We start from the raw sequence: 25,906 nt of genomic DNA on the forward strand, positions 1-25,906 counted from the left end.
TAGCTCTGAGCAGACTTTAAATTTGGAATGAAACGCCATTTATACATACATAAGAATGAGTTCTATAATGGTGCATGCCAATTTATGGGATTTTGCTGAGCGTAATTGAAACCTATCACTCAAAAGGCTGTCACAATCTCACGTGGTGTAACGTACTCCTACCTTATTGCTATATTTGTGACAAGATAGAACTGTCTAGATGATAGTACTTTTAAATCCATGATGAGATTTTTGTTACAAATAGTAACTTTTAGAACCTTTCAGAATTTTACAAACTGTTGTTCATAGTAAGTTTATATGTTAATTAATTATATTTTAAGAAACACTATGTTTATATATTACGACTATGTTAAAACACTAATGGCAACGAACATTAAAGTATTCTATTTTATCCTACGCATACCTGTACAGTACACGCCAGTACATTTAACTGTATCTGACCGTATAAAGAAGATTCCACTGAAACACTAGCAACCCTTGAACATATTATGTTTCTTTCCAACTGCCAAGCCTGTATAATAAATAGTGTGTAATAGTTAAAATAATGTTGAGAACGATGGCATCACCCTATTGTTCGGTCTGTCGATGGATGTAGCTATCGAAGGATATGACTAATTTTTCACGCTATCATAGATGATGATGGATTAAACATCAGTTCTGGAAAGAGGCATGGCTTTTACAAATAGTCAAGTCTCGGTCTTAATACAATAATATAGATCCTAGTGCATCGAGAAGCAAACTGCCCAGGTTTCAAATGCGTCGAATCGTGTTTCCTTACTAGCGACCAGTTACTAGTCAAGTAAATGCGACCGACACAAGTCGTGAGCTAACACCAATTCGCAGTTCGGCGGACAGGCTTGAACGACAGCATGTCTCAACAGCATGAATTGAGTGAGAGAGTCCGATATTATGTATAGAGACATCTGTGTTGAATGATCTGCGTGGTACGAAGAAGTCTAAATGTATGTTATAATCAAACTGTTGATTTCTTCTCGTGATACGGGATAACTTGGAACTAGATCAGGTCGTATTTTGTTATTCTTGATTCCACAGTGATGTTGCACATTGAATTAGGCTGGAGATAGATCATTTCATAGATTAAAAGCATTCGTACCAGGTTGATTCAACTCTTCATGCAGCTTGATTATGTAACCTGTGGCCTGTTCAACAATCCTGACACCAATGATTAGATTAAACGCATTCATCCCAGGCTGATTCAACTTTTCATTCAGCATTATTATGTAACGTATGGTCTGTTCAACAATCCTCACACTAATGATTAGATTAAACGCAATCATCCCAGGTTGATTAAACTCTTCTTGCAGTATTATCATAACGCATACGACTTGTTTGAAAATCCTGAAAGGTAGGACTGTATTAAACTTTCTTAAATTGCATGTCAAGTTTAGTTGTCCATATCTTTGTTAAATGTAATGTAGACAATAATAAACTATTAATAGTTTTTAAATCGAGGCACAACATTTCATATAGATCACTTACATACACTATTTTATTATAAATGATTTGTTGTATTTAATTTTAAACATTTTAAAAATACGTACAAAGGAAATGTAAACATACAGTTTAAAACTATAAACAAAAACAAAAGTCGCAAGAAATATATTCAGTTTCTGGTAATAAAAAGAGATACGTTATTAAGTATTGATACGTTAGTTCAAATTTACGATTCGCTAAATTAAATGAAGAAAAGTAATGGATTTTTTATTGTTATAAATACGTGATAAATACACTTTCTCAGTAGTCGATTTCCAATAACAGATTACTATGATTACTTAGCATAGCTAAAATGATATACAGTACTACCATGCGGATGATCCGGATAGCGGGTTATCCACGCACTAAAATCATTTATGGCTTCCGCATAGACTGGCTTCCGTTCAATCAATTGGATGGGTTGTTGTAGCCACCATATAATCGGATGAAACTATAAGTTTATAATATATTTCTTTCACTAGTTTTCTTGCTTATTATAAATTCGTGCACCACAAAGATATTGTGGTGCAAACTAACGAATATTATCATTCAGAATCACCACCTTAAAGCAACTGAAAGATAACGTTACGTAGTTATAACTACACGTTGTATGCAGCTCACACGGTTACTCTCGAATGACCACAACAGGTTTCTCATATATCACAGGGAACCACTGAGCATAAAGGAGATTCAGTGAGGAGAAGGATGGGCCAGGATAGAAGGGTCGCCTCCCTCCCCCTGTAATCAGAGCACCCTAAGGATTATTGGCCTCTGATCATGGGGGAGAACAGGAGGGATCCTGTTCCAAGGTTAACACGGGACGAATCCTGTCCATTTGCAATGAAACTGTGCGACAAAAGAGATTTCAAAAGAAGAGTTAATAGAAAGAAAAACTTAAACGACCCGTTTTTCTAACCAGCGAGACCCCACTTTATTTCAATTAATTGATTGGAATACGTACAACCTTGCTAAAACCTGTGTCAAATAATGATAAAAAAGACAACTACGAGGCAAACCGTATTTAATAGCTAGCGGTATACATATATTCCATGTCCTCATCGTAAAAAGTAAAAGAAGCAAATAAATTAATAATATTATTTTAGATGGCCTATAAAACGTACAAGATTAAATATAAACAGTACAATAATTTAATTTAAATCATTAAAAACTTCTTAAATGATGTTTGAAAGCTTCCAGAAAAACTTTAACATACACTTTGCACATAATTATGTAACATGTTTTATTGATGTCTCGAGGGCTATTTGTGTGGTAATTGTATCCTTTTGTTACCATAAAGTAAACCACGCTCGCAGCGATCCCGCTTAATCTTCTTTAGAACTATAAAATTTGTAAATGTAGTGCCTCTGGAAAATAATTTTCATTGATAATAATTGAATTTAATAGAAGAAATATGAACCTGTACCTCTGAAGGAAATGGTTTTTTTTATACCAATAATACAATAATTTTCGTAATAATAGACATTTTGAAAAAGGGTCTGCAAATCGGTTCACCACAATTTTCCGTAGTAGTAACATCCCGTTCCAGGAGACTCAAATGCGGTTATTCCTAGCATCTAGACTACATTTGGGTTCTTAAAAGCGGCATTTCTTTAAAAAATACTATATTTAGTTTATTCATATGTAATAAAAACCTCTCTTAATGAATTTTGGAATATTATAAGCGGCCTAGGTCCGTCAGGGAAGAGATTTTGTGGAGTATTTCTCAATACAGTTATTGGAGTTAGCTTTGTTCACTCGAGAAAGTTGTTCCTTTTTTCTTCTAAAGGGGAAAGGGAGTTAGAGCCTTTAAATTTCAAAGTTCTATTGATTTTTTAACTGGTACAACAGAATTTCGTACTATGTTGTATCTTTATGGGTCGTTCAATCTCTAGTCATTGAATATGATTAAAATAGTTTAAAACAGCAAAACAACAAAAAACAACACTTATTATAAAACATATAAAGTTAATAAATTGTAATAAGAATATAATTGGGAGTGCCGATGGCCGAGCGGTCTAAGTTGGACTTTCAGTCTGAGTTAGAGATAGCGCAGGTTCAAATCCTGTCTGTGACCGTTGCACTTTTTATCAGTACAATCAACCTCGTACTGTATCGACTCTCTCCTTTATTCTGTTTGATAAGATCCTCACACAGGCCAGTGGCCCATGGGGACGAATAGGGCCTAAAAGGGGATCGGCATCTCCTTAAAAAAAAAATAAATTTAAAAAATTGAATTTTCATTGGAAAACATTGATTTAAATGTTTTAAGATCAAGAAATTTAATAGCAAATGTTACTTTGATTCAGTTCTTACTTTTTTAATGTGCAAAAGGAATTCTAATGGAAAAGAATATTAGAATTTTATGACCTACTTAGAACTATTATATGAAGCTACGGTATTATATACCTGTAATAAATTTTGCGTCTTAAGGACCATAACACTAAACAAATCTTGTACAGTTATAAAACTAAAACCAATAGTTTCATAATTATTCATATCTATATTTCAAATTATTGTAAAAAGTAATTAACTTTTAAAGATTTAAGATATATTTTAGGATAATATAATTTTTTTGTTTAATATGAAATACAAAATGTCCAATTCATACTCACTGATATTACAACTCAGGGGTAACTATCAATAATACAAACTTCGTACAACAACGTTAGTATCGTCAACAATGCTCACAGAACCGTCAGATATCGATACATTTACATACTATATATTCTTCCCCTTTACATGACATAAAACCTTCCTATATTTTACGAACAATCGCACGGCACCATTTCGCTTCGTACCTGATGACTCAACGGTGAAAATGACTTTTGGATCGGTCCATGGTATCTATATTTTTGTTTTGCACTTGACCTTATTTGGGGTTTCGTTTCAAGGTTCGATAATACATGTGAGAACTTTCTCAACTACAACCAAGGTCTGCCAAAGTTCCCCCCAGATATACAGTAAATTGAGTTTTAATACTCTCACCTCCCCACAATATCGTTGTGAGGGTCGGAAGAGACCAACAAGTAGCTGTTTCACTTTAAAGAGATTGATGTTTCACTTTAAGCCAAAATCACTTTCCGTCTCACAGTCGAGTCACCTGAGTCCATACAATCAGTCTTTGTGCGAGTCCATCAGGAGATTGGATGGCTCTCCATTCTGTACTATACCTGACGTTTACTTGACTTTCAACTTTCTAAGCTTTTGTTTGTTTGCGAAAAACTTTATAGTGCTCGTCTCTGAGACAGTATGACGAAGAAGATACAAACTAAAGCCCAGGAAACAACTTTAACCAGTATTTAGGCCCTGTTAAATACCGTCTAGATTTTGGCTCTATAAGAACAATCTCAACCATCAAACACTTTTACGCTCTTATTTTAGGTCGTATTGGTTATATAAAAAAAAAACATAATTGTCTCCTATAATTTCACGACTAAATGAAGTGCGTAAAAGTGGTAGAGGTTTTAAAACATTCTTCTTATGCAGTAAAACTCAAGGTGGTTTTATTGCAACTGGCTCTGGTGATTGCCCTTTCTCTTTCAGAAACAGACATTAGATGGGTAAATGGCACAGCAACCGATATTTTTTATCAGTCAAGTTAACTTAGTTAATTAGCGTAGACAGATGTTCGTCACTAAGACCTTTGTGAACCAGAATTAATTCTGACATAACTAATACAAACATTTGGGGAAAAGAGCAATCGAGCGATAACCTACCATCCTAGTTGACATGAAATTCCTTTTGAGGATCCAACATAAAGACATATATTTAGAACATATTCTAAAGACGACAAAAGAATACAAAATTTTAAACATAATAACACAACTTTTCAGAACATTATAGTATAGTTAATTTGGTGCGGTAACAAAAACTCAAACTTATTTGTGAAAACCAAAAGTATTCCACATTAAAAGTGGTAAGAGTGATAAAGAAGACTAATAACGTTGGGAGTGGAACAATCAAAGATTTAGCGCGAGAAACAGCGGCGATACTTCAGCAACTTTCCGTTCTGTTCTATTATTTATCCTCTCCCACCGGGCAGAGAGCTCTCTGGTGGCGTTACTGTTCAACTTCTGCCGTAAATACTGGATGTGTCCGTAACTTTTACCTCTGACCGAGTGCTACGAGAGGCCTTTCATTTGATGACAGAGGCGAACCCAGGATCTAACTTTGGGGGGAAGGGCCCAAAGCTGTCATATAACATTTAATCGTTGGCGAGAGCGAGAGGCAATTGCAACTTCATTGTAGTAAATAAATTATTAAAGGGCATGATACTTTGTGAACTAAAACTTCAAGTAAATCGTTGCTAATGAGATTGTTTTTGAATATTTATTCGTAAATTGATTTGACTTAGCATGAATACTTCTGAGTTTGATTCATAAAGGAGGAAAATACCTTAATTGCTGCATTCATTATAGATATGCACTGAAGGTATTAATGGCTGAATTTAAATCGTGTAATTTATAAACATTAAGGAGCACATAAACTTAAAACCTTAATCTAAAATTTGTATACAATTAAACGCTCAGAAACGACTTCAAAAATACTAGAATCAGTGAAAGTATTTTTTTCTATGTAGGGTCAAACTCTAAATAGAAATGTTCTGTTGCTCTGAAATCTCATATGTTTTATAGAATAATCTTCGTTGATATGTAACAGAAAAGGTTCCAACATTCTATAAAGGGCAATCATACTGAAGTGTTTTAAGTAATAAACACGAGGTAGGAATTTGTTTAGAGGAAAATGAATGCAATAATTTCAGATTTGGTTTCAATCTGTTGCGTCGTTTAAAAAATGATATAATACTACATTTAAAATATCCAGGAATAAAAGTAATGTCAAATTGCTTTTATAAGTTTCAACAAAGTAACACAAATGTATAAAAAAAATTTGTCATACTGTGAAGTATTGTAGAAAGAGGATGGCTTTTAAACTTGTCAAGTTCAGTTTGAATAAGTTATAAATTACGGTACGGTTGTTATTGTGCTCAAAGTTTTGTATTTGTTAATCCGAGTTAGTCTTGGGGGTTATTATTGGCGATGATATTCATAATTTTCGGACATGATGGGTATAAGGACACATTTGTCCATATGGCAGACAATTTTTGGCACTACGAGTAAAATTGTAGCTAATGGTCTCCGAATAAAATCTTTTACTTAATATGATAACATTCTTGTCCAAAAACGTTTGTCTTCAGAGTCCAACGTTGAGAAATACGAGTCAGAATCAACAGGACTTCTTTGTTGCTTTGCCCTTGGAGCTACAGAAGAGAGCATCTGCCACCACACTATTGTTAGGGTTTTTCCCCGTTTTGAAAGGAACAGTAGTAAGGGATGTCCGGACCCGTACACCTAGAGGGTGAGAGAGGTGGGCGCTTTAAAACGCTCTATAAACACAGCTTGAGGTAGGCATTTCTTTCAAATATCACGTTTTATATTTATTAGAAATCAGTTTACTACTGGCTATGCAAAAAAGAAACTTTGCCGTAGCACGGGATAAGCTAGCAGTTCTATTACCTGTTACTTATAAATCCTTTCCTGATTATTGATAAAAGAAGATCAGGAAGGGATCCTAAACTGTTAAGAACGTTATATCACACAATATTGGACCAAAAGTATTATATAATGAATTTGATTAGAATGAGATGCGGAGGAGAGAAAGAATTCAATGTACTATCAATCTACAGTTAACAATGTCAGCAATAATAACGATAAACAATACTTAAGGGACTATGAAGAATGATAAAGAAAAGTATATGCGTGTACAAACATGCTGAAGTGTTTGTGGCTGCCTCGAACAATTCTTTTCCAATCAATTTATGTACTGAAGTGACTTTAATCCCTTGATAAATACTATCATGATCGACCAATAGGAAATTGACACGTGTTACCTTTTATTTGAGCCATCCGACGAAGTTTGTGTAGATACGTGAGACGATAGTAAATTTATATACATTTCTCATGATTCCACGAGCTAAAATGCTAAAACCCCTCCCGCTTATCACCACACAATGAAGCCCACGTACGCCAGTAACGTCCTAGACTTGTACTATAATCATATTGCCACTATTCCATCATACACTTACCATTAGAACTCTCTAAGATTTATGTGTACAATTGCCAAAAATAAAATGAGTGAAGAAATTAGTTATTTAAACAAATGTGTGTAATCAGTTCTGCAGCCAATTTAACAATCCGTAAAAACTTACTAAAATGTTACAAAACATTTCTCCAACTGTACATGATGTCAAGTATAAATAATACCAGCACTTCTATTTAACATCCCACAAAACTCAAAAGTGAGGACTAACTCACGAGCCTCTGTACGAAAAGGAAGCTCCATTATCTCATGGTACATCGTCATCATGCTGAACCCTGTAATAAAACAAGTAATCCAAATTACGACGAGATAAAAGACCAAGAAGGCGAAGGTCGTTTCGCACATCTCCTCCGACAACCCTTGGTCTACATCTGTGCAATCCCGGTCCCCGTTCTCTATCGTGTTATACTCAAATGATTTCAAAGTAAGGCTCTTATACGCATCAGCAAGATGTTGAGAATATTACAGTGCAGTGACATTAAGTATTGCAATACATGGTAGGCCAACATGTGGTTGGGGTGAGATCGTCCCAGCCAGTGTGGCGGCTAGGTGTCTAGGAGCCGGTCCCCCGACCGCTCTATCGCGATTAGTCCAAGTTTAAATTGCTTCAGATTCCTGGATTTCCCTACATGAATGCTACTCTAACCATTTTTAAGTCCTGAACGCAAAAATATTTAAGACATATGACTCTTGTGTTAGTCGTTTTTGAGCAAATAAAACATGTATTTTTGAATAATGTGGTCTGATTATGCAACATACTCGAATTAAGACGGTTTAACAAATAACTTAGATCAGAAAGTTTAGAAATATGCAAAATATTATAAAAAGTGGACAGTTTTTAAACGTAAAAAGATTTTTTAAACACTTAAATCAAATATTAATAATCTATATAAGGACATTAAATATGATTTGTGAATTTTTAATTAATGAATGTGATGTAATAATTATAATCTACTTATAACTAAACTAATATAACTATAACTGTAGAACTAAAATTAACTTCTTACTTTTGTATTAGACAAATAAAACATATATATTCAAATATTTAAGATTGCCGTATTATATAGGAATTGTTTATAAAATATTTTCACCACAGCATTTCTATTATAAGCTCGGAAAGTAAAACAAAAGCTGTCATTTGATCATCGATATGATTATTATTACCTTTTTATATCGGTAATATTCACCAGCATTGACCATTAAGTTACTAGAACTAGTTAGAATATCCCTCTTAAAAAAGTAATTTTTTGCAAAATCAGATGTTTTAAATAGAGCTACTAATTGTACGTACACACATTTATTAAAAAAATTGCAAAACTAAAGTATTAACGGTTTAGCTTAATTTCTAGTAATTTGAAGTTTTTGGTTATTGAGGTGGATACTATTTATTTTTATACGGAAATTGAACTGAAACACTTCTTAGGTATTATTGCAAAAGTACACGAAGACAGCCAACATTACGTTTTCAAATATCTTTAACTAAAAGGAGATTTTTTAATGTCGCTGTTGAAAATAGTACACCAATGACTAACAGGTGGTCTATCTCCTTTAAAACAGCCTCTATCTCTTAGGCTCCAAATTCACTTAGGTAATTTTGGCTGCACTGTCTGTCTGGCCGCAAGACATCTCTGGAACGAAATTAGCTTAAGACTTGAACTAAACCTGTTACGCGACAAGTAGTGTGCCGTACCTCTACTTTGTTTCTTTTTATAACGTACGCACTATTTTCGGTTTATATGCATCAGTAATAAATTTTAAGAGTTTTAGTAATTACATCGGATAGAGACTGTCTTAGAACAATAGGTAAATGAAGATTACAAGAAGATTCTACTAGAATATGAACAATAATATTGTTTCCCACGTGATTCTATAATCACGACACAAAAATACACCTGAACAAACAGAACAGATTAGAAACAGAGAACAATGAAAAGCTATCAAAGATCACACGAGGAAAACATTGATAAGTCAGCCAAGTGGAACGCTACCCCAAGGACCACGGTCTGTTCACTTATTTATTGGAGGCGGAGTGCTCTACTCTGAGGTCGTGGTTGACAGATTAACAAAGTCACTTGACTTGGAGTTTCCCATCATAATGTCAGATTGCATGCTGCTTTCCTCGGGCAAAGGGCGATACCACCGTGCGTACAGACGTGATTACACCAGATTTATCTCTTTCTTTATTCAACATTATCTATTATAACAACGAATTATTGTGGATTCTGTATGTACCGTACAATAGTTTGTTGAATTTCAACTCATGTATGATATAGTATGTACATGCTAATAATTTGTTGCCTATGACGACCGAACGACTTTGTTACCGGAAAAATAGCATATTGTCATCAGACACACCAAAAAAGAATGATTTTTATTTAAGGGAATGTCTGATTAAGGGGATATCTTGTCCTACTAGTTAATGAAACACATTGGAAACCGCCAGAAAGAAGGCTTGAATTGCACTTCTACGATTGTGGAAAGGTTATACTAATCATAATATAGGATAGTACTATATTGTAGGTTGTTCGAAGTAACGTCACAGGCACAGATAGTTTACACTGAACCAGAACTGGTGTGACATCGGGTCATGCCAACAAGACAAAAGGACGTCTATTGACTGCTTCCTTACGATTAGCGCTCACAATGGGGTTGTTCGACGTGACGTCACAGACACAGATAGTTTACACTGAACCAGAACTAGTGTGACATTAGGTCACGCCAACAAGACAAAAGGACGTCTATTGACTGCTTCCTTACGATTAGCGCTCACAATGGGGTTGTTCGACGTGACGTCACAGACACAGATAGTTTACACTGAACCAGAACTAGTGTGACATCAGGTCACGCCAACAAGACACAAGGACACAATAATATAATTATGTTCACTGTTATGATTTTAAAATATCAGTTTTTATTAAATACAATAAAAAATATACTGTAATTTAACGTTTTAATAAAAAAAATACTGAGCAAATTGATGTTATATTAAACAAAACATAATATGTCGAGTCATTCGCATAAATATAGGAAACTTTACTGAATTTAATCTTCACCCAGTTTTATTCAATAATAAAACGTCCTTGAATATTACATTGCCCAAAATTGTGTTATAAAAAAACGTTTCTCTCATTTTTTCAGAAGCGAGCTTACCTTAACCTACTCAAACCGAAATTTTTTTGGAAACGAATGATTATGTAGCACCCGAATACAAATTCTTCCTGATCTATGTATGTCACTCTTGTGAGAAAGTGAGAAAAAAATTATACTAAATTAAATTACATGATAAAATCGTCAAATTTAGAACAGAGCACAGTTTACGACTGACGTTCTTTCTATCTATAAGTACAGTCTACTGAACTAGATCATTTGAGACCTTGTCTCTCATCACGATAGAGATGGCTTGTCTATCCAGGTCAAACTGTTTCGCGAGTGACAAAGAGCGACCGCTCCTTGCAATTACTGTCTAATGGGAAATTGTTTTCTTACTTCAGATTGCTTCATATTCCGGTCAACGCGATCTCGAGCGTCCTGCTACAGTATTACGACCGATTTTCCTTAACACATTTTTACCTTATTATCCTTCATTTCACGAGACATGAAGTATGAACCTTTTTCTTAGCGAAAACCTATGTTACAAGGAATGGTACTACAAAATTATAAAACTTTTGGTTTCTTATATCCTGAAGGGCGGAACCATAAAATAGAAGAGTACAACATTTTTAAGTGATTAATATAAGGTACCTTGAATTATTATATTTCTTGCCATTCGGTTCAATAGTTTCGCATTTTTACAAACACAAGTAGGACATTGCTGCACAATCAATTAAAAATACTGATTTAGCACCATGAGGTGAAAATAAGTACGCACAGTTTTACTGCCGTAACACATGTTAACGGGTAAAAGGATACCAGACAAGGCCGTAAGAGCAAATTTAAAAGTGCACGGGTTTAATTACTGGAATCATATTAAAGTTGAAACGGATATGAAAGCACCCGGAGCACTCGACTGTCAACAAAGGTATTCAAGGGGAAATGTAGCAGCAAATATTTGAACAAAAGTCTGAACCACTCTGTGCGCTGTGGCGCGCTGAACAAATACAATCTCATTATGAACTTTGTCGACCAAACAGACGTGCGAATGCGTTTATGTGCCGGCTTATCTCCCCATTTCTGCATTTGCTTTACAGTTGCCGACTAAACTGGATTGCAGAAGTCGAACAAGTGGGAATCGAATATAACCGGCCACCCTTTCATATATTTTACATACTTTGGCTTTAGAAGGTTTGGTGATCAAACAGAAATCACAATTTAACTGTTAGATCGAGTAATAAAAAGTTGATCTATCTGTTACAGAAGGATTGTAGGATATTTAAAAGTAATTGAAACATTTCATTTGCTGTTTTCAAGATTATGAAGATGTGTAACCCTCGATGGAGGGGGAGCGACACCTTTAAATGAAATTTGTAAGTGACAATTCCTCCAAACAGGATGTTAACCATAAATAGATTTTATAAACATTTAAGATAAACATTTAAATTTGACGCATAGAAGTCTCTCATATATCATTGAGAGGATTGGAAAAGGATAAAGTAAGATACACTAAGTAAAACGATCAACGTTGTAATTACTTATGGATTAACGTATGAGCACTTCCATTACGACTAGTTTGCTCCAAGAATAAAGATACAAATTGATCTGAATTTTTTTGTTTGGGCAACTAGAATTATTGTTAAAAACTATTAGAACAACGATATGCAGTCTTGGACAGAATCACACATTGCACTTCGTAGTACATGAACATTTGTACCTAGTGGTATATCGGGTGATTTTCCTGGAGGGGAAGGAGGGAGACTAGTTTGCGCTCACACTTCATTGCCAGCGAGACGGAAAGAAAGTGATATTAAAAAAATATATTACGTGTTAATTATAGAAAGAGCTTTGAAAAAGTACATATCGTATGAAATGCTCGCATGTCTCATGTCACTTTGTTGAACATCTATACATACCTACACAGTACACAAGGAATACATGACCAATCAGGTTCCTGGAGCCCAACTACATTTCCTACAATCCAACGTATCCGAGATATAACAAGCACTCTAAAAAGTTTTGTATGGCACGGCAATTAACGAGTTTATAATAATATGAAAAGACGTTCTTGACAATAAAACTACATATCAGAATTACGATTATTCTGGACAAATATCACAACCAGCCGTTCCGAGCTGGCTACTATGAACTCTCGGTCTTAGTTGGATGGACATACGCACGCAAATATGTCATTCCTAAATCCGTCAATCTGATCCTAAGTGAAATTATTAAATGGACATCCTGAAACGTGGATAATTAATGACGTTATTAATAAAAGGATCTCCCCAAGAGTGAGCCTACTGTTCATTACTAACACCCACCTACGTTATGTTGACCAGGTCGGAGTGTGTATACAGATTCCCCAGTTCCATGTTGTGAATGAGACAGAAATAAGTGCAGCCCTGGCCCTGTATCGACGCCGTGTGTTGACTCCGGTTAAGGTTGTTTACAGTGAGAGGGCAACGTCCTCCCAACAGCGGCTCCACCTACCTTCCGTGTGTACAGCATCCACCTCAAATATTTGTGGTGGCTTGAGGCTAATGGGATTCTGGATGTTCAGTCAATACAACACGGTACTGAACTGCATACATATAGAAATACTGATGCTGTACAACCGTCCTTTCGTGTCATCAGAAATAAAACGATAGGCATGTTTACCCAAACCTGTATGATGTGCAATGGTAATATAATTGAAACATATTGGGTGGAAATATTCTGAAAAAGCAGAAACTTTATTATTTATAATACGATTTGTACAACATCATTAATGAAACTGTTTTATTAGACAATTTAAAAATGTAGGGTTGTCAGACAATTCTGAATGAAGGTCACGATTTGTGATAGAATGGAACGTCGCAACACAATGGAGCACCGAGTATTTGGTAAAGGCACGGAGTGAACGAATGCATGAATGGAAACACGAGTTGATGTTGGAAAGTGAAAAGTGATTGATATAATTTGATATCTCTGCAGTATTGCCAAAGTTCAGCAATATATACAAGTAAAGGTGGATTTGTTTTGTATAATCACGTGATAAATTTACAGGAATTAATGATTACATAAATGGAAACTTCGGCAAATATAAGTTTTATTGATTGACTTCGCTCGTTAGTGGTTTGAATCATATGTTAGGCATAGTTGCAGATTTATACGGCGTACTTATCAGTCAATAGAAGCGATAGTTGAATAAAAAATATTAAAATCAGAGCTCCTAACATAATATTGAGAAATAATTAAATATACGAGGTACATTTCATATAACAGACGTCATTACACACACATTTTAACCTTAAGTCAATGACGAAAATTAAAAGATTGAGAAAATATCGGAATAATTATATCATGCGAGAAGCGTATTAATTTAGTGGATTCTAAATATAGGAATGAAAAGCAGCGCGAATGAGTAATATCACGTCAGAGAAATCCAGAAAATGGATCAAAGTAGGATGTGGTTTTCATACGTCACCGGCCACGGCCCTCCTGAATGTTTCAGACTCTGACCACACGTGAGGTCATGTTCTCATTCTGTTGACTCTCGTCCTGCAGATCTTCCTGCCTGCTGACATACGTGTTGTCATCGCAAAGTTCTAATTTTAGAACAATAGAATATACATGTAAAGTTTACCACGTTCGTGTCAATCATTACACAGTTTCAAGTAGACTATTTGTAGCATCATATAGCTGCGTTAATGCAGAGGCTCAGGTACTATTATTGTACAACAATGATACATCCAAACTCTTTGTCATTATATATTAGTCAGTGGCTTTAGTTCTATAATAGTGAAGCATAGAGATTATTGGTTTCATGTAATAACACAATAGCCAGGATAAACGGTACGACGTATTATGTCCTTTTCCTCGTATATAGCAATCTAGCGGACTAAGCAAAGTCATTTCTAGTAATTATGGCGGCCAATTCCAAAGTATGATTATCATTTCATTTCTGTTCAAAGGTGTTATTAAACATAAAAATGTTTGAAACTTTGTAGCCACGTGTTAACGCGTGTAATATTAAAAAATCCACGAATCACAGTTATTTGATTAATTCCTTGGAAAAATAATGAATAATAAAATGAGATTCTCATCTACTCATTTAAAAAAACGTAGAGCTTTTAATCTAACGTTTTATTACGGAAAATAGCATTGCGATTTTATGTTCTATTTATACTGAAACTCCATTTCAACCCCCGAACTATGGCCAAGATCTCAATATCCGTATTTATGAATCAATAGCGTATGTTCAAACTATACGTTCAAGAGCACCAATAAACACAGTTTCTTAACATCTTATGGAATATAAATTTAAAAAAAAGTTTTATTAATTTTTATGTTTTATAATTTGTTAAAAATATTCACAGGTAGGGCAATCGATATTCGCATTAAAAGACTAATTTCGTTAACAAGAAATCACTCTGTAAAGGAAGGTCAGTGTAAACATTTTAATTGAAGAAATAATAGCAGCCTGTTATGATAAACAAAATAATGTGGAGGCAATAAAGGGGGTGTGAGGTGGTGAGTGGTGGGAGTGGGGAAGGAGAACCCCCACCACCTCTGCCGGCACAACAGAAGCGGCGGACCGCCACAGTGCCACACAGCATCCAGTCTCTGTTCTGTTCCAGTTGTCAGTCGTGAGGCAGCTCTCACCGAGTGAGGATGTGTCGCCGTCGTGTCGCGATGTGGACAGGTTGATGGCTCGCCTTCGTGATCTCACTATCAGCAGTGGATCCCTCGTTCTGCAGCAGTAGCCCTGTCAGCAATGTGACAGACCTACCAGGAGTGACTGAACTGTATTAACATAGACTACAGACCAATAACCAACCTGTTGATTGGGGCCTACCTGTGTTTCACTGGTTAGTACAGTGTTTAGTGCGTTACAAGATCTGCGATATTATGTCTGTTCATCCTGTATGTATACATTGTAATAGCGTCATTATATAGCACATACACAATAATAGTAAACTATGTACTGTACAAATGTAATAACGTTTCAACACAGAATGCAATACAATATACTCGTCAACATTTGTTTAACGTAATTCTTTGTACAGCAAATTTATTTTGTTCAGAATATTTAGTATTAGTACTCAAATGTTTTAAGGTGAAAAAAGGTTTGATTCCTTAATAACAACTAAGTGGGGCTCAATAATAACCATTTTATCAGTGTTTACATTATTTTGCTTCGTAATTAACCACGATAAATTGCACTATTTAAAATATATTGTTTACGAAACTACTGTATATTTTTTGAAATATATATGGAAACCGCGATGAAGACATAACAATCCCTTAAAATGTTTTACGCTACATGCACATGCATATGTAACTCAAACTATCAAACCCAGTTTTTACAAATGCAAACCTCTTTCGTACATGGTTTTACATTATCATTCGACTATACCGATAGTATATCTACGATGTCAGATCATTACATACTAATGATATAAAAACATAAACAAGAAAAACGTACATTGGAAAATAATTTATCACGAATAATAAACACAAGTACCTCAAATGTTGTCTTGTTCCCAAAATATAAATCGCGGCAAATGCAAACGCAAATAGGCCAGAACTATATTCAAAAGATTTACCTTTTTAAAACCATGCACAGAGGTGAAATAAAACAAATTGAATAATGCTGTAATTTATGAGATAACGTTAATCAAATATAATAAAAGCATCACAATGCTGTAAGAACATCGGTATATGGTTATGTTGGTCCAACATTTACTATTATGAGAATATAAAGATTATTTATGAGAAATATACGGATTAATAAGTATTTTATTTAAAATTATATAAATAATATTATTGTTACATTTAATTATTGTTTTTTTAGTTACATACATCTATATAAATGTATTGTTCTTGAATTATTTTACAATAAGATTAATATAAGACAATACATTAAGAACATAATATATACGTGATATTTTACAAAATGACTATTACAAAAATTTACCAAAGTATGATACCCATCACATTTCTTCACTGTTTTAAGTGAAAAATTAATAATAGTGTCTTTATTTTTAAATAAAGTAAAAAGAGGTTACATGTTTTTACGATTGACATCTAACAATGGTAGCTATTAAACGATAAAGTTATATATGTTAAAGAAATATACGTTTAATGTAAACTCAATGACATATTACTTACCGATTATTAAATATAATAGATTAAAAGTTTTAGCATTTATAAAACTGTTTGTAGGATTTTTAAAAATCTCACTTATCAAACTCCTAAAAAACCGAAACATACACGCTGTATGAAGCTCATACATGATGATACCGTTTCTACCAAATAACTGCCGAGGAAAATATATTTATATTTGAAAATAGTGATCTCTACTCAAAATAAACATAAGGTTTAAAATATCATTAAGGTTTGCATATTGGTGGATCAAACGGTTCAACCTACTAATGTTTGTAGAATTCCATAAGGGAAAAACTTAGTGAATACTCTCCATGGTGCCTATAGTATTTTGATTTAGTTTTTCAAACAAACACTTTTCCTTTACTATAAATCACTAGAAACGATTAAGTATTTGCTGTCTAAATAATTTTTAATACACGATTTACTACAGAAAGAAATGGTTTCCACTGGAACTTTTAAATCGACAGTGGTTACCTTTACGAGATTCTTCTTTAAATTTTGAATAAGCAAAAAATTGAACCTATCGTTCAAAACAGAACAGGATAAGAAGAATTTGTTGGTTATATATATACAGCCAAGTCGGGGTTGATTAACCCGCATACCCTATATGGCAGATGGGATGGAACTATGTACAGGGGCCTGTTATACTCCATCAGTAGAGTTTAACCAACTCCGAACCGGTAATTAAACTTCCTGTGTCAGTTTGCCGGGACACACATACACACACATACACACACGCACACACTCAAACACTCCCCTCCCATCACCAGTGTCATCCCAGTTTAACACGTGTCACAGAGGGCAGTTGGATAAAAATGCATGTTGCAGTTCCTGCTATTGCAAAGGGAGGAAAACACGTGTCAAGATAAGCCCATTTATGCTATAATAAGCACACTGATAAACAAACGTGTCAGAGTCAGCTCTAGTGGCGGCCATTTTGTTTTTGCACCATGTTATATTTTGTGCACTTTTACGACCTTATTTTTATCGTAAAATTATGGGGCATGTCTTACTTTAAAGATATAGTTAATACGCATCGAAGAACTATTTTAGTTTTTTCAATATTTCTATACTTCATTACTTAAATGATTAAAATATAAACTTTAAAAGAAAAACTGAAAAGAGTCAGGCTACGATCAAACATAAATGCGTACAAGTGGATGAGGTTTAACATTATTACACTATTACATTATCATTCAAGGCCGTTTCTGTAGAGCCGGCTCTTAATACCATATTTACGATGTGCTATTTTATTAAATTCAGCATTACCCTTGCTGAAAAGACTTTTCATTTGGGCTAAACGTCATTTGGACTGTTTACATGATTTTTCATATTCATGGTTTTGAACAATTGTTCCGGGGGTGGCGAGAGGCCTGCCTAATTCCAAAGCTCCCAAGTTTGTCTAGAAATGTTTACAAATTTCAGATTTTACCAAAGTAGACACAATGAAAATTAATTAATTTGTTTTTTATGGGTCATTTTTTATTATTTTTGAGATTTTATGAAGCATTGTCATGTAAATTTATTTTTCACTTTTTAATTGCTTACACCATTACTTGTTTTTATTTTACGTTTACATTTTTTTGGAACAAAACATTTTTGTATCGTTTCATGTTAAAATGTGTATCTTAAAAATTCAAAAAATAAATAACGATTAGTTTTTTGTCAAAATGATTTATCATAGTGAAAGGGGATTCTTCGAGGGACATACACTGAGGTTTTTAAATACTCCAAAAAATTATAGGCCGGTTAGCTTAGAAATATCCTTGAATACATATCGATACAAACTAACAGACTACAATAATGTTTATGGCAGTCACAGTTTGCGTCGTATTTTAAACAATAGTATCGCCGAGATGAAGGTCGACGAAGTGAGAGAGAGTCACAGTACAGGGCAGGGACATCTGTATCTATAGACGCATTAACCTTTGCCAGCCGGTCGCTATCTGAGTTATGGCAGACCCAATCACTTAGTCATCCGTGTCTGAGCAGCGCTGTGTACGCTACTCTCTAGTTTAAACTATCTACACAGAACAGTATATTTATTTGTCTGCCAATGACCGGATGTTTGATTATAATTACCTTGTATATACATCGTTCTTGTTCTTCTGCGTACTTATGTCATTTTCTTTCTTATAAAACGAGAGTGTTGCACTGTTATGTAAAGAGATTTTACATACAGCTTTCCATTGCTCTATTTCAAAAACTAAAACACATCTTTTTACCTCATAAAAGTAGAGTTAAATATTATGTTATCAAGAAGATATTTAGCAAGTATGTTGGTCGCTGAATTGGAATTTGACGGAAATTAACCTCATAAATGTCATGTATCGGAGGATAGGGGAGTAGATCCAGTTCGTATTTTTAAATATTAAGTTTTAAATAACTGGATGTTTCAGAAATACAAAACAAATACTCGGGAATCGTAACATAGATTTTATTAAACAAAAAGGATTTATTTGACAAATGCATTGAAACTGAAATGAAATGAATTGGTTGTTTGCACGAATCTACAATTATAGCGGTAACCACATACCAGCGGCAGTTACAAAGTTAATAGTTTGTTATTCATATACACGTGGATGTATCAATGTTATCGACTTTATTGCCTTACCAAAGTTTATCACCGACTATAAATGTTTTACTATGAACGAAGTATCATACTAAAATGTATTATCACGTTTCTATATTTTTTTTTGTAATTTATTCTGAATATGTACCAATTTAGAATTCAATAGTAAAAGAAGCCTAGTGTAATTATGCATTTACTCATAAGTTCTGCATATACCTCATCTTCATTCCAGATTTATTTCTCCTAGTAATTTCTCTTACAGTTTCCTTAACTAGTTCTTCAAATTTTTAGTATTACTTATAATTAATATAATACATACATGATGAAGTAAACAATCCAATGAACCAAACGTTTTACAGTCTTATATAACAATTATTAGGGGAATATCGCCTCATTTTAGTAGTACCTACATAAATTCAGTCATGTTTGGCTCTTTTAGTTTCGATAGTTCAGTTGTAATCACAAGACCAGGAAAAATAGTTGCTGTGGGATAAAGGTGGTTACAGTTATGCTGTGTTATAAACATTTGAAGTGTGAGCATAACTATTTCCATAGATAATAATCTTAATAATTTTTAAATAGATTTAATTGACAAAATGTATGTATTTCTTATTATTATAATTTTCATAAATTTTTGTCTGTAAGACTACATTAAGCAAACTTGAGAGGGTGAGCGTGAACTGTTCTAGTGACTGTAAACATACGAGCATAGTTAACACACTCACACCTGTGTGCGACTTGACCACGTCCGTTGCTATGTAGTGATGGCAAGTGTAGTGCACGACAGACGAAACAATATATTACAGACTATTTCATTTCTTAATGTTACTTAACGTCACTCTTCTTAGTGTAAATCAAGTTTTATACTTGATCAAAACCAACATTTTAATACAACAATTCCCTTTTACAAATATATGTAGAAAAATAAAAATTCATCTACTACTGTTGAAGACTACAGACAAACCAAAGAGATACTTAAGGAATATTTCAAGATCAAGATCAAATACTTTCTGGCGTATTCTCAATTTCAATAGTAACGTTCAAAGTAATTCTCAGTAATGCAAAGTAGTGCGCGGGCAACGCAAGATTTTAAAATTGCCTTTTCCCTACCTTATAAAAAGGGAAAAAATGTTTATCTCACAATATGTTGTCTTCTGGATAAAGGTTTAATAAGCGTAGTTGAGAATTTAGTGGCGATTAAAATTAAATAAAAAACAACTCAAATATACTGGGGAACTTCAACAAAACATATTAGAACGCTTTCCCCACCACAACTGTAACGTCTACCACTGGGATATAAAGGGCTAAAATCATATAGCTAATACGACATAGAAACTCTTGTGGTACGTCTACATAAAAGTAACCAAAAATCTACTTGCAAATTAGGATATTACAATATATCAATACAGAAGATCAAAATGTTCGTAAGAGTGTTTGTAAGTACATATTGTACTTATAAGCCGGATCTTCAAAACATGTACGTTATTTATGGTATCGTGTGATTGAGCGAAAGCAGACAGACAATTGATTGTCTGGATAACTGGTATCGATTCACTCTATAATAACTGAAGGTTATGACGTTACAGCTGGCCTGAGGCGGACGGACGGACGCAGCTGGCTAGGCTGTATATATACGGGGTATATAGCTCAGTGGTTGGCGTTGTACGCCGCGCCGTCTGGTCCGGAGTACCCTTTAAGATCAAAGCGTACGAAAATAGTCTGTCCCGTTTGAACCCCTTCATGCACTAGGCCTGTATATAGAGAGATACATCCGTCAGTAACAGAAATACATCAATATATACTTATTTGTCAGTGAATGCAGTTAATTTGCTATTTGATAGGTAATAAGTAAGCTGTAAGACATAAATACAACAATCTGAAGGTGGATAGCGCAGCTCTTCGGACATTTTAAGTATGAACAAGGGCCCTAGAGATTTAGATATCTCATTAATGGTCTTTTTTGTATAAGACAAAGTATTTGATGGATGAACATGTTTTTACTTTTACTTTTACTTTAAAGTCAAAGAGAGGTACTTAAAAACAATAAGTTTTAATCCGCTTTTCATTATTTTTTTTTATGAATAAGCGAGTATTTTATCCTAACCACAACAAGAAGCATTGGGAGTTTTAGGGCTTCATCGAGTAATTTTGATAAAAACTCTATATACGTTATAGAGTAATTCCCAACAATTTTTTATTTCGGTGAAAGATGGCTATAATCTAGAACGTTTATATTGATTTAACTTTGTGCTTTAGATACAATGTGAATATTGTGTTTCAGAAAATGGGAAACAAGATAGCCAGATGAGATGGTGGCCCGAACACTGTGGCTATGGCTCTGTGCGGTATGGCTCACTACTTGGCTCACCGAGGCCATCATCAACCCCAGCGCGGCCTCGGTTTGTGACCTCGGTCCCTGCAGTTGTGTCCGCGGCAAACTTCTCTGCGACTGTTCCACATCTAAAGTGAAGGTATCACTGTCACATTATGTTATGTGTTATGGCTACAATTTGTTATAGATGGCAATGGAATTAAATAGTCATACAATAATTATAAAATGTTTAATTGTTGAATTAATTAAATTGTCATGTTTCCTGATGAAGACAATGTCTAAACCTCTCTCTGGAGTTACTGAATTTTATTTCAACCCCAAAATCTACGGTATTCTTTCACCGGTCTCCTCTTTAAAAATCCTTACTGCACCGCTATGTTTGTGACATGGCAGTTTAATTTCTACCCAGCAGGATCGAGAAGTTACATCTATAGTATAAGGTTGATAGTGGTCGCCATGTTGAACAAATCAAGGCAACAACCAAAAAATATAGATTTCATAATTTAGTTAATAGGGAGCTATAGAAGGCATGAGTTGCAAGATCACTTGGGTCCCACGAGGTTTAGTTATTTTTAACCGAAATATAAATCAAACCATTTGATAGTTGTTATGCTCGTGTGGTTTACGTCAATTTAAACCATTTGGGAATAGAAGTTGCGTTAAGTTGTTCAAAAGCTCTGAGCCTTATTGACGATTACATATAAGCAGAACGAAGCCTGATAGGAAAAATAAACTTTTAAAAAGAATTTAATACGTCATATTAGTTTCCTGTACATATTAAACTTTGCATGGAGAATAATCTAACCTACATTTTAATCAACAGGATACAGGACCTGCATCTTTGAATTTGTTCCGTCTTGAAATTAAAAGATTAAACTGTTAGAAAACTAAAAGCAAGATAAACAAATTTATAAAATAGCTGGTAGTCTTATATTAGAGAGACCATCTTATATTTGATTTCATATCAAAATCGCACCTTGTAGTTTGTTATACACGGGTTCAATTGTATTTTAACCAAAACTAATTCTTCTAGATATGAGGTAACTGAAGAGAAAACATATATAAAATCAAACTTGCTAGATTGGACATAGGAGTTGCAGAATTGTAATTGACGTTTTTGTAAGGTAGTAATTGTTAATAGGTATATTTGGGTCGTAAGGTAAGTAGTAGAGATGTACAGGTATCCAAATCAGCTAATGCGCATGAATGACCAAGAAATACAATTCCGACATTCTCATGTGTTAGATCAAAATGGATCACCCACTACGAAAACATTTTCTTTAAATGACTATGTTTCTATGCTGTATGTCCATGGCTATATACAGTATTGAAATTACTGCCCTCAGAAGCTGCTAATAACTCGTCAGCACTGGAAATGTTTTTTCAGAGATAATAGGTCAGTTTAAGACATTATGTTTATAATTCGAAGACAATGCAGTACTACTAGGTGTATGACAGGGGAAGACCCCCCTAGGACTAATTAATTACTATCTCACTGAAGTTCACTCACCTCTCACTTAATACACAACTTTTCAGATATGGTATTAGAGGATACACTTTCGTCTTGGTAACCTAAGCACGCTTCAGAACAATGAACTTCATTTGTCTTCTTTAATATTTTCTGTAATCACAACTTTTAACGGTTTCATGAATGAGGAAGATGTGTTTGCAGATATAAAAATTTGTTCCTATTTAATTTAGTAACATTGTTTAGATAAACTACCTACAACAGTTTTGTTGTTGTTCCAGAGAGTCGTGCTGAAGGGTCTGGAGGTTGGCAGTTTCAGCTCCATCAGTGTTGCCAACTGTGGCCATGTACATGTGGTATCACAAGCACTGTCAGGTCTACCAGCCCTGCAACAGTTCAGTGCAGCTAACATCCCCAGCCTTACTCTGGAAGAACAAGCGTTCAGTTGGAGGACGGACAACGAGAGACACAGCGGTTTGCTGATCAACATCACCAATAGCGCCATCCCGGAGATTCCCAGCTACTGCTTTCGCGGATCTCTGCGCCATGTCAACTTCGTGTCCGTCAATGTATCGCACGTGAGGCCGTTCGCATTTTCTTCCATCGACCGCGCCGATAGGATGGACTTTACCGGTGTCCACTTCGCCGACTTGGAGCCTCAGGCATTCAAGAAGTTCAGTGTCGACGCCCTCAGTGTGACCGACAGCAAGTTCGACGTGCTGCCGACCAGGACGATGGTAGATGTCGAGGTACACCAGGAAGTGAAATTCGATCGTGTGGAAGTGGGTACTGCCAAATACTCCGGGTTGAGGATCCACGGCCCCAGACATTTCCGGATGATCAGATCTCGCGTTGATCACGCCGATCATCACGCGTTCCGTGTCCATACCAGGGGTCCGGTATTTCTACTCGACAACGTGTTCACACATCTAGAAAAAGCTGCATTCGCAGGATTCACTGTGGAAAGGAGGTTTCTATTGGAGTTCGGCAAACAGGAGTTGATTTTTGAAAACAACACATTAGTCAACTTCGAGAGTGCAGCATTGCTCATTAACACTACCGGGTTCAGTCCTCGACTCGACCGGATAGTGATCAACCAGCACTGCTCTTGCCCGAACGCCGACTACTGGACTTCGGACCTCGTGTACTTCTCCTCCAACCCCCAAGTCCTGACGCCGGCTCCTCAAGTCGAGACGGTCTTGTACTGCTGCAGTCCCAAAGTCGACAACGTTAAGGAATTCCAGAGGACCCACTGCAGCGAAAAAGACGCAAGGAAATTGTTCTTCGTGGTGCTTTTGGCCCTCAGCGCGATAGTCCTGTTATCGTCGACGGGAGTGGTCGTTTACCTGGGTACCGGGCGGAAGGCCAAGCGCTACGTTAACGTGCCCAACTCACCGTCGCCAGTGAAGCAGGACAAAGGCGGCCACATACTCGTGATCCCCGACGGCAAGACCTACCGGGAGACTGAGCTTCACGTCATTGTAGAACACGCGGAGCCCATCACTCCTACTGAGTACATCAAGACTCCCCATGACTCCTAGGTTACCTTACTTCAGTATTATATAAAGTGTCCCCTTGTATGCAATCAACCTTTGTTGTAAGAAATGTATATAACCATACTTATCGCCGGAACGATCTTTCACTAGTTTGGAAATGTGATATTAATTTTAGTTTTACGAAATTAGTTTCGAAAACCAAAGCTTTATGGTGTGAAATTGTAAATCATCAACAGATTTCTCGCAAAGAATAAAAAAGACATGTACTATATTTGTAGAGTTCTATGTTAAGTATGACATAAATAATGTGCCAAATTATAGATGTAGTATTTAAATGTTTAATTTATTTTGTGTTATTATATACTCCTAAGATCGATCATCCCTTCCATTTAAAGGACACCATAGTTTTACTACTTTAACAATAACAAACGAGAATACTAAATAAACCATTTTGGTTAAAAAAAACCATATCTGTCCTTTTAGAATTTTCCACAAAATGAACATAATCATAATTCTTATTGAAACAGTTTACATATTTTCCGAGACTTGATTATTTACATTCTCATAACGGTTCCGAACCACTACTGTTACTACCTATTAAATCCATGGATAACTAACGCTGTATAAGTGACAAATTAGAATTTATTTAGAGGATAGGATTTCTGATTATTTAATTTGAACATGTTATAAAAAACGTAGTTCAGAAAATCTACTCATAGAACATGATTTTTTATCGGAATTAATCTTAACTTTACGACTTCAATAAAACGTAATAATAAATTATGTAATTCCAAATGATTATGGCTCGTTAATATTATGTTTAATATTATTAAAGAACAAATAGATAAAATTCACATTAACCTAATTACAACTAATTATGATAAAAAGTATAAAAAATAATTCAATACAATATTTTATGTCAAACAATCAAATTTCCAAATCGTAATCGAAATAATAGTGTGATATTATTTATATACTACCAGCAAATAAGTACAAGGTGAGATTGTTCCTTTTCAATACTTTTATAAATTATACAAATTTTTATATAGAAAACTTATTTTTATATAGAATACAAACACAGATACAATGGTATAAGTAATGTAAACTTTGAACATAAGCGTTGTTTTCTCGGATGATTGTAAGTTAGCTAGTGTAATGTTTTTACAGGGGAAAAAGCTGGAGATATGTAACTATTTATTGCTGTC

The 25,906-nt window shown here is 34.8% G+C and overlaps 2 protein-coding genes across 7 annotated transcripts in view; one reads left to right on the forward strand and one right to left on the reverse strand.

The window, feature by feature from the left end:
* Nucleotides 1-25,906, reverse strand: part of LOC124369695 (E3 ubiquitin-protein ligase MYCBP2) — a 663,749-nt gene that overhangs the window by 266,843 nt on the left and 371,000 nt on the right. The window lies entirely within an intron of this gene.
* LOC124369751 lies at nt 15,258-25,043 on the forward strand. The gene is made up of 3 exons (XM_046827828.1): nt 15,258-15,533; nt 21,687-21,876; nt 23,487-25,043. The coding sequence occupies exons 2-3, from the start codon at nt 21,715-21,717 to the stop codon at nt 24,744-24,746; spliced, it is 1,422 nt and encodes a 473-aa protein (XP_046683784.1). The 5' UTR covers nt 15,258-15,533; nt 21,687-21,714; the 3' UTR covers nt 24,747-25,043.

Source organism: Homalodisca vitripennis, chromosome 1 (genome assembly GCF_021130785.1).
Source record: "Homalodisca vitripennis isolate AUS2020 chromosome 1, UT_GWSS_2.1, whole genome shotgun sequence".
Lineage (NCBI taxonomy): Eukaryota > Metazoa > Arthropoda > Insecta > Hemiptera > Cicadellidae > Homalodisca > Homalodisca vitripennis.

Coding starts and splice junctions, on each gene's coding strand:
- LOC124369751 (XM_046827828.1), top strand. CDS start 21,715: ATGGTGGCCCGAACACTGTGGCTATGGCTCTGTGCGGTATGGCTCACT. Junction 21,877..23,486: donor GTTCCACATCTAAAGTGAAG/GTATCACTGTCA, acceptor TTGTTGTTCCAG/AGAGTCGTGCTGAAGGGTCT.